This window comes from Vespa crabro, chromosome 14 (assembly GCF_910589235.1).
Source record: "Vespa crabro chromosome 14, iyVesCrab1.2, whole genome shotgun sequence".
In the NCBI taxonomy this organism is placed as follows: domain Eukaryota; kingdom Metazoa; phylum Arthropoda; class Insecta; order Hymenoptera; family Vespidae; genus Vespa; species Vespa crabro.
The window spans coordinates 2,206,161-2,216,642 of record NC_060968.1 but is presented as its reverse complement, the minus strand read 5'-3'; the positions used below and the strand labels follow the sequence as shown (position 1 = coordinate 2,216,642).

The following is a 10,482-nucleotide window of genomic DNA, read 5'->3' as shown; positions in this document are numbered from 1 at the left end:
TATATTTTTTTCTCGTAAAAATAATTTCAATTAAGAACTTAACCTAATTGTGACACGTGCAATTTATGATATCATTTTTATGTCGTATTATTCATTGTTAATTATGTATCGTAAGCTATATTTATTAATGTCAATATCGTTTCAAATTGTAAATATATATTTTATTAATGTATAAGAGTGAAATTACTCGATGAACTTATAAGATACTTATTAACATATTTATAACAATATGAATGTCATTTTATTTACAAATGAAATTTTGTTGTATTCATAGGGTTTAGAAATCCAAGTAGATTTTGAAGGGCGCAATCCACAAGATCCAGATTATCATGGAATTAAAACATTATTGCAACAACTTTTCTTAAAAGCGCACATAGATTTGGGTGGATTAACCGATTTGATAGTCTCACAAAATTATATAGGATCTGTGGTAAAACAGTCAGAAGATTTTGAAGGATCCGACGAGGAAGATGTAGAAGATACATTCGACGTTTTTGGTATTACTACAGTAATTAATATATCTGATAGACAGGTAAGTAAACTGTAAAAAAAAAAGAATAATCATTTTTTTTTTTATAAATCATTTAATGAACAATCATTCCTAGAATCTTCCATGCATACAACAATTAAGAGATTTATTGCAAGAATTATCTAGTGATCATGCCACTGATGCAGCTTATACTATGATAAAAAATGTACTTCAGAACGATTCGCAACCAATTGGTTTACTTATTAACGAAAGGTTCATTAACATACCTGCCCAAATATCTGTACCACTTTTTGAAAACTTAATCTCAGAAATGAAACGTGCTAGCAATAGGCAAATGCCATTTAATTTTTCATATTATATACTTATATGTAAATTATATAAAATGGAGGATAAGAGGAGTGGAACGAAAAAGAAAAATAAAAAGAAGAATAACAGTGAAACTCCAACGATTATATGGAGCAATCCAGAAGAAGAAATATTTGCTGAAAAAGCTTTGATTAGTTTTGAATTTTCCGTTGAAAATGAATCAGATAGTGGTTTATCTGGAACGTGGACTGAAACTGACGATGAAATGAAGCCATACAGACGAGTATTACTATTTGAAGCTTCAACTTTGCAAACTATAATTAATACAATAAAAGGCCAATTATCTTAATCTTGGATTAACGTAAATCGATATATAACGAAACTCGCTTGAATTTCTACAGAAATATCAATATACTTTTCATTGTTAAGGTAACAATAATAATAATAATAATATTAATAATAAGCTTCGAAGAAAACACTTTTTCATACGTTTCTACAGAAAAAAAAAAGAATAAAAAAAAAAAAAAAAGAAAGAAAAAAGAAATACATGTAACTTATATGATACATTGGAACGTGTAAACGAGCTTTTCATACTGCTTACTGCAAACTTTGAAATACATATATAAATCTTTATCCTTGATATTAATATCTTCTCATCCTATACTTTATTTATTGCATTTTTATAAACGTTAACTTCTTATTTAAGACGCGCATCTAACAACAGTATAAAAAAGAAAAAAAATACACATTTTTATAATAATATAAATAATACAGCCCTCCTTGGAGAGATATTCTTTATAAACTTAAAAAAACAAACATTTTTCACTTAATTTATTAAACATTTTTTCTTTTCTTTTTTCTTTTTCTTTTCTTTTCTTTTTTTCCCTCTCATTAATTACGTCTTTGTGTCAGTGACTTGAAGATATTGTCTTGTTGGTTTAGCTCTTCTTCTCATCGTTCCCAATATATTGAGCATTTCTGATACAGCTGGTGGTGCAGTTTCTGCTTCCTGTCGTCTTTTTCTTTCCTCCTCTCTTTGTTTCTGTGATAAATATGTCATAAATTATAATTCATAATAATAATCATACGTTTACTATCATGTTATAATTATTACTTACATCCGTTTGCTTCAATGTGAATCGACCGCCTTTTATTTGATTAATAATATCATCGATGACTGAAACATAAAAAAAAAAAAAAAGAAAAGAAAAAGATAGTAAAAAAAATATAAGCTTTATCAAAAAGTTATTTGTTTGACTTCCTACCAGGCTGTTGTGTGACAGCTGAAGTTTTCTTGGGTATTCCAAGCATGCATTCCATATCGCTAACTGCATTAGACTCAGAATGCAATTTTTCCTTCGTTAACAATTTTATTGTTGCATTTCCAGTTGACGATAAGGAAGGTAATGGTGGTGGTGGTGGTGGTGGTGGAGGTGGAGGTGGTAGTAACAAAGACGGAATTGGTCTAGCAATTTTTTCTTCCAAATCAATTATTTTTTCTTTCATAGTTCTAATAACATCCTCCAAATTGTCTACTGATCTCTCAGCTCTTTCAGCTCTCTGTTGCATGACATCTAATTCGGATTCAGCGAGTTTCAATTTTTCTTCAACTATCTCAAACTCTACGTTGGATTCCTTTTCCTCTAACTTTTCCTGTAGCATCTGAATCTGTGATGCATGATTCTGTTGTTCCTCCTCCAATAGTCTTTTCAAGGACTCTACTTCTTGAAGTACAGTTAACAACCTTCCGTTTGGATCGTCGCCAACTTCGGCCATTAAAAGAGCACTTTGATGAGCCAAAACGTTACGTTCTTTCTGCGCCTAGATCAATAAAAAGTTATTCGTAAGATTATACATGACTTTAAAAAAAAATAAAGGCAGATATATCAAGGAGAAAAATGTGCCGTTTACCTTGTCAGCTTCCAATTTCATTATTTTAGCTGTTTCTCTCTCACGATCGCATTGAGTCTTTAATGCTTGAACTTCTTTTGCTACCATCTTTGTAACTCTTTCCATATTTTCCTTTTGCATTTTCATCTCGTTTATCTTGTCGTCGGCTACAAATAAGTAGAATAATTTTTTCACAATATCGAAGATATTAAATTAATAATAAGATTTATTTATTGTTTGTAAGAATTACGAGATATTATAGAAATTTATGTCAATAATAATAAATATCTCTTTTATAAATTTTATGATAACAAGTAATATCATAAAGTAAGGTAAAAATTTGTTAAAAATTTTTAATGATATAATCTTTGCTCGAAAATGTCATATAATATTTGACTAATTAAAGAAATATTTACTTTTACATAATATTGTTATTCTTTACAAATGAAACATCTTGCGTAAAATATAATACCTTTTTGTCTAAGTGTTCTTTCCTCTTCCAATTGAGTTGTCAAGAGTGTTATTTGTTCTTGAGCTTCGAATTCTTGCAATCGTGCTGAATTTAAATCGGTCTGAAGTTTAGCTATCTCTTGGCTTAGTTCTATAAAGAAATTTTTTTTCATTAATTTTTATGAAAACTATATAATTATAATTCTATTAAAAAAAAATTGTATAATTATAATTATATTTACATACACACACACACACACACATACACATAACAATAATTTCAAACATTAACTAATTAATTAACTTTACAATTTTAAATATAATTATAGTTTTTATAAAAATATTGATTGCGAGTATGTGTATATGTTTATCTTTAACAATATATGTCATATTGTTATATGTTAAATATTTTATATACATTATATATTTATAATAATATTATTTTCGTTCACTTGATATATGTAATAAATATATATGAAGTAACAATATATTATATATACACATATACAATTATGATAATATTGATTTTTTTTTCTTTTTTTTTTTTTTTTTCTTTTTTTTTACCTCTGACCGTTTCTCGAAGTTGATCCAAATCCTCGAAATTAGAATCTACCTCGTCGGTTATATCGAGATCGACCGATCCTCCTGGATGAATTTGTAAATATTTTTGCGCTATAATCTGAGATTTTCGTTTCAATTCACGATTTTGTTTATACCACTGAAAAGAATATATATTAAATTTAATAAATATTTTTAAAAATATAATTAATTAATATATATACAAAATATATACTTACTTCTGATGCTTGCTGCATAGCTTTATGCATTGCACCAGTTTCAATGTCATACTGACGTTTTAATTGTTCATATTCTTTACATACTGCTTCGGACACTAAAAAATATAATTTTTATTTCAATCAAAACTTAACTATTTGCTATAAATAATGATCCTTATAAATGTCTCGCTTCGTTTAAACATTTTCAATATATTTTTTCATTGTTTTTTTTTTTTTTTTTTTTTTTTTTTTTTTTTTTTTTTTTTTTTTTTTTTATGTGAATAATTTTTATATTTCAATTAATTTAATAATTTTTTAATAAATAGTAATAATAATTTTTAGAAATATTTCGTTTAATTATATATTTTTATTCGTGACGTTTTTTTTTTTTGAATTTTTGAATTTTGAATTTTTTTTGAATTGAATTATTAAACATTATCTATATAAATGGTATAAGTCAATTGTATTTCTTTTCTTTTCTTCTTTTTTTTTTTTTTATCAGCAATAATAATCAAAATAATCATGATTCTTGTTAAAATATTACCTGTCCTTAGTTTATTTAACTTTTCTTCCTTTTCCTGAACCTGCGATTGCAAAGTACCATTTTGCCTTTGCAATTGTTGATACTTTTTTTCCAAATCTGTGTGTTCCTTGTTTGCTGCAATAATCGTTTAATTAGAAAATATTTCCTTTTTTTTTTTTTTTTTTTTTTTTATAATATAAAAAAAGCTTGCACATCAAGTTACAATATTATCGTTACAATATTACAGTTAAACTTTTGATAATTCGATTTTAATAATAATTCACTATTTTCTTATTTTAACAAAAAGATATTACATTTACTTTTTGTTATATTTATAATTTATTATATAAATCGGGATTTTTTCACTTGCTAATAAAATGAAAGGGAGAAAAAAGAAAGAAATAGAAAAAAAAAAAAGAAAGATTAAATAAAAACACGTTTCTATTCATATTTTATAATGAACATTTTTATAATGAATATATAAATGCATCATCGTATCGAGCGATACGCCCGTACGATTTATAGATCCGATCTAGGAAAACGATCGACATGCAACGGTCGGGTATTTATATTTATTAATTTTCAATCCGATCACGTTTTAAAGGCGTGTGTGACTAATAAAACGTCATTGGCTTTGAATCCAAGAGTGCAAGAGTGAATCACAACGGACGATACCACTTTTATATACAATATACACACTGTCGCAGTTTAACCGTGAACTATAATCATGATCAATGCAATGTCGATTGCAAATAAGTTTGTCACTGAGAAAAACCAACATCTAATTGAATTCCGAATGACGTTATTACTCTCTGCATGGCTGACCTTAATGACGCTATATTCGGTTCGATTCAATCGATTAAAGAAAATAAATAAATAAAATTGAAAAGAACAGAAGAAAAACAAGAAAAAAAAAAAAGAAAATTATTTTTCTGTTCTTTTTTCTATTTCTTTTATTTTGTCTTTTTTTTTCTTTTTCTTTTTTTTTTTTTAAATCGACGCGATAATTAATAAATTTAAACTGAAAAGATTGAATAATCAATTATAAATTAAAATAAATAAACCTGAGAAATATCAGGGAAAAAAAAAAAAAAGAAAAAAAGAAATCGAAACAAAAGATAACAAATTATTATTTCCCTCTCTCTCTTTGTATTTTTTGATTTCACTGATCTGTCAATTAATAATTCATAAAAACAGGAGTCTACGGATAGTTATTAAAAATAAACAAAATACTCGAAGTTGGAAAAGAATAAAAAAATAAAAAACATAAAGAAAACCATTTAAGATTTCTGTTTTTTTTTTTTTTGTTTTGTTTTTCCTTATTATTCTTATAATCTATTAATTAATAAATCCTGAGGATAACTTTAGAATCACTTTACGAAATTTCAAATGGTATGAAGGAAAAAAAAAATGAATTATAACCAACCAGTTTCGCCCTTTTGTAATAATAATTTTCTTCTTTTTTCGGACTCCTCGTATTTACTTTTCCATTTGTTCTCGAGGAAACAATTGTTGGTATTACTGTTACCATTGCCATTTAATTTCGAAAATGTATAATCATTTTTTTTAAACGGATTAACCGGATTAGTCTTCTCATCGACATTTCGCATTTCTATACTGGATGTCGATAAATTGTTATGCTTTGATCTTAGCTGTACCGAGGCATCGAGTTTCTCAAAATTAGCTTTTTGAGCGGCCACTGAGGTTGTTCTACCAAGTTTTTCGAAAGAACCTCTTCTTATTGGTGAACATCGTTGTTCTTGTGGTTTTGCTTGAACGTTCGTTATCCTCGGTACAGGAATGTGAGAATGAATTACGTTCGTTGCTGCTGCTGCTGTTGTCGTCCTCGGAGGTTCCGTGCTAAGAACTATGTTCAATTCTGTCTTGTTCATGATCGCTACTTTTTTTCAACAACAAAAAAAAAAAAGAAAAGAAAAAAAAAAAGAAAAAAATTAAATTAAATAAAGTTAAATAAAATTAATTCAAATATATTTAAACTAAATTTAATATTATGCCTTTATTTGTTTTTTTTTGTTCGTTTTTTGTTTTTTTGTTTTTTTGTTTTTTTTTTTTTTTTCTTATTTTATTATTTAATACACTAAAGAAATTAGATCGACAAAATTTTTATGATTACTTCATAAAAAATATATCTACGTATACAATGCTTACACAAAAATGGCAGACTATATATGTACGTATACAATGCATTGGCAATAAAATTTATTTTATTGTTTGACACATGCAAAAAAGTTAATCAATAAATTATTTCGTCATTTATTTATCATGAAAATATGACAGTGAAATTGTAAACATGACTTAAGTCATAACATTTTTAACGCTATCATTTTGAAAGATATATCAAAACAAAATAAAAACGATTAAAGTCACTTTGACCTAATATCATTAGAATAATATAAAATTAAAATGCATTTTAATTTTTTTTTTTTTTAATTAATATAAGAGAAAGTAAATTAATAAATTATTATGATTACTTATATTTATCCATATGACTATACATATGATTATACATACATATGTCAATTAATTCATTAATTCGATACAAATATTATTCTCATTCGTATATTTATTTATAATTATAATTTGAAATATAAAAAAAACAAAACAAATGATTAGAAATATATTACTATTATGATCTTTAGAACAGACGAAAAATGTCAATAACGATAAAAATTTAACGCGAAAGAAGAAAATGAAGAGGTTTTCCCAAATTTACCCCCTCCCCACCTCATCAAACAAAACAAGAGAAAATATAAGAAATAAAAAAAATTGAAAATCGTCGTATAAAATATATATATCGAATTATATACAATAATGAATTTAGATTAACGATTTAGATATAGCGATAATGGAGTTTGTCACACTCGTAATATCGGGGGTTCAAGTAAAACTCAAAGTGCATGACCGCTAAAGTGTTAATAACATTTGTGTTTTCTAAAAATATACATACACATATGTATGCGTATTGTATATGTGTATACATATCAAGCGCACCCCCGTGTTTCAGCCAAGTTGAAAATAGCAGCACTGTCAAAAGATTCTCGTGACTAATCTCGATTCTACAACCGCTAACACATCGAGATAAGACTACTTTTCCTTATAGATAAAACATTTTTATAAATAAATCTAATCAATAAGAATGATGTAACGCGCAATTGTGGTCACGGATATCTTCTTCATTTTATTTTTTCTTCTTTTTTATTATTTTTTTTGTTTTTTTGTTTCATTCTTACAATTTTCTAAACCAAAATAGAAAATCTAATTTGAAAAGAAAAAAAAAAAAATCTCTCATCGGTACATATTTATGTACATATGTATGTACGTAGTTTTTTAGATAAAAAATTTAATTAAGAAAAAAAAAAAAGAAAAAAAAAGAGGAAAAAAGAAACAAATGAAAATAAAGAGATTGTTATATAAAATCTTTTATAAGAAATTTCGTCGATATATTGACTTGTGTGTACACAGTGCACGCATACGAGCGAGCGATCGAGCGAGCGAGCATGTGTGGTGTGTGTTTAGGAAGAGAAGCCATGTTTACTTTGAAGAAAAAAAAAATTGAAAAAAAAAAGAAACAAAAAAAAATTTCAATTCTAACCTAAAACTTTGGAAAATATACAAAGTTAGCACGTGTCATCGGGCTACGCGGGAGTCAAAATGATAATCATCATCATCTCCCACAGACCTTTTAACGTTAATTCATTGGAATTTATGCGTCACTATTCTCCATTATACATATGTATATATATATATATATTCCGTTCATTATAACGGAACAGAAGAGACGTCATTCGGGAAACATCGACGTCTCGAGTACTCGTTAACGTTTAAGGGCTTAACCTATAAGATTTAGCGCCATTGATAATAATGATAATAATGAATAACGATAATGATGATGATAATAATAATAATCTTACGACTAATGACTCGGTTTTCCTTTTCATTTCATATCATAATTACTTTCCAAATCTAACCTAAAATATTCCAATGTGAAAAATATTCAACGGAGATAAGAGAGTAGTAATTTTAAGAAAATGACGTCTTCGAAGTGACAGTTTTACAAAGCTTACTAAGTTGGTAATTATCTTGAAACAATAGGTCTTGCTTCCTACACGTAGCTTTTTCAATCTGCATATGTATGTACATATGTGTACGTATGTTCATACATATGTTCATATATATATATACATATAAAACATGTGTAAGATGAGTCATAAAAGTCTTCGGAATTTTTATGATTCTAGAGAAATCTGTGTTGATAAAAAAAAAAAGGTTTACAAAAAAAAAAGGAAAAGATAAAAGTTAAGATTTTTATATCTATCGCTGTCAAATCATACTTCGTCATTCTCTTTCGTTCATAAATTTACGCCTTGTCTTTATACTATAACGATCGATCGTCCTACTTTACTTTTCTTTTTTTTTTTCTTTTTTTTTTTTTATTCTAGAACTATGTCCGTGCATTTAAAAACTAATATTATAAATACATACGTACATACGAACATAGAAAACAAAAAAAATTTCTAATCGATTTAACTCGAACTTTTTTTCCTTTCTTTTGTAGCCCATAATTTTACTCCTACAATTTCATTAATATTATAAAATCATAGTTAAACGATGCGTGTTCTCGTTTATATAGATGAAGATAAAATCTACGTCGTATTGGCGCTTAAAGTCAAGAATCGACTTCCCCTTCACTTTCTCTCTTTTGCGTTATTAAACGACTAAAGATCATAAAGATAGATCGGCAGAACATCTAAAAGATCGGCATATATCGTTAAATTCCGCCATTTGTCGTCGGAATTTACCGAACTTCGGCCGAACACGTACGAAATTTAACGATTTATTCAAATACATTTTCAAACGATCTTTTCATTATTTTTAATAGATAAACAAAGAATTAGAAATGGATATATAAGATTATGTACTATATTGATTTTTTCGATAACTAAATTTATTGTTAGTTATAGTATAATGTTAACACTATATATATATATATATATAGTTAATGTAATTATAGTTACAAATAATTACTATTTATAAATACTATATTTTATATATTATATTATTGCTATATATTTAGTTAACTGCAATTATGGCTAAATAAACTTAGTTATGATAATGTATTAACTATATACATATATATTATGTTATATAGTTGCTACTATGTTATAAAATTGCTACATTTTATATATTCAATTAATTATAGTTACAGTTAACTTAAACTCAGTTATCGAAAAAAATAAGAAATATGTAATTAAAAAGAAATAGAAGCGAAAAAATAATGAAAAAACAAGGAAACAAATTGCTTCATTATTCACAAAAAAAAAAAAGAAACATCCGAATTTATCACAATGGTTTGAAAAAAAGAATGAAATTAAGTTGTGCCAACAATGAAAGCATTGTAATATAATAAAATGCGTTTTCACTCGCAGATGTTTACACTCACGATCGTCTGACGCATCGCTTCTTCTGCAAAATAAAAAAAAAAAATTAAAAAAAAAAAAAAATCTTGAACTCTCGATCTCGTTGAGGTGGAAAACAAAACAAAAAGAAAAAAGAACAATCACACACGAATAAATTTCTCTTTTGTATTCTATACGATGGCGCGCACCAATAAAAAAGACGAGAAAAGAAAAAAAAAACAGAAACAAAAGATAAAATAAAATAAAATAAAAAACAAGAAATTGTCACAACGAAGTAAACTTATAGCAAAAGTAGAAGAAAAAAATAAAAATTAAAAATCACAAGCAACAGTCTTTTTCTCTCTCTCTCTTTCTCTCTCGCTCTGTCTCTCTCTCTCTCTCTCTCTCTTCGAGGAGTAACAAAGAATCGCGTGCGTTTCGAGCGACGTTCAAGCTCGTACTGTGTGTTCCCTGTTAATTTCACATTGTCCGAGGGCGTTCCAGGCGACGACGACGACGACGACAACGACGACGACAACGACAACGTTGACAACGTTGACGACGATGACGATGACGACGTCAAGAATGCGTTCCTTTAAATGAATACTACCGAGTCTTTCTTTCTTTCTT

The 10,482-nt window shown here is 26.9% G+C and overlaps 2 protein-coding genes across 4 annotated transcripts in view; one reads left to right on the top strand and one right to left on the bottom strand.

Annotated features, from left to right (window-relative positions):
* The window catches only part of LOC124429130 (protein BCCIP homolog), a 1,542-nt gene extending 202 nt beyond the window's left edge, over positions 1 to 1,340 (top strand). Inside the window, exons 2-3 of the mRNA XM_046974004.1 lie at positions 275 to 532; positions 606 to 1,340. Coding sequence (XP_046829960.1) covers positions 275 to 532; positions 606 to 1,145 — 798 coding nt within the window. The 3' untranslated portion in view covers positions 1,146 to 1,340. The remainder of the gene's footprint in view (positions 1 to 274; positions 533 to 605) is intronic.
* A 98-nt stretch (positions 1,341 to 1,438) lies between these two features.
* On the bottom strand, positions 1,439 to 10,482 carry LOC124429129 (shootin-1). 3 transcript variants are annotated; one of them, XM_046974003.1, is made up of 10 exons: positions 9,897 to 10,482; positions 5,862 to 6,335; positions 4,457 to 4,570; positions 3,934 to 4,028; positions 3,701 to 3,854; positions 3,159 to 3,287; positions 2,708 to 2,853; positions 2,062 to 2,617; positions 1,915 to 1,973; positions 1,439 to 1,838 (listed from the first exon to the last, which is right to left on the bottom strand). In XM_046974003.1, the coding sequence occupies exons 2-10, from the start codon at positions 6,325 to 6,327 to the stop codon at positions 1,692 to 1,694; spliced, it is 1,866 nt and encodes a 621-aa protein (XP_046829959.1). In that variant the 5' UTR covers positions 6,328 to 6,335; positions 9,897 to 10,482; the 3' UTR covers positions 1,439 to 1,691. The 3 variants fall into 3 exon arrangements, with proteins under 3 accessions (XP_046829959.1, XP_046829958.1, XP_046829957.1); XM_046974002.1 differs by having other exon boundaries at positions 5,862 to 6,332; positions 9,897 to 10,481; XM_046974001.1 differs by lacking the exon at positions 9,897 to 10,482 and adding an exon at positions 7,404 to 7,750 and having other exon boundaries at positions 5,862 to 6,332.

Coding starts and splice junctions, on each gene's coding strand:
- LOC124429129 (XM_046974001.1), bottom strand. Junction 4,571..5,861: donor ATTACAAAAGGGCGAAACTG/GTTGGTTATAAT, acceptor CGATTATTGCAG/CAAACAAGGAACACACAGAT. Junction 2,618..2,707: donor TGAAATTGGAAGCTGACAAG/GTAAACGGCACA, acceptor TTATTGATCTAG/GCGCAGAAAGAACGTAACGT.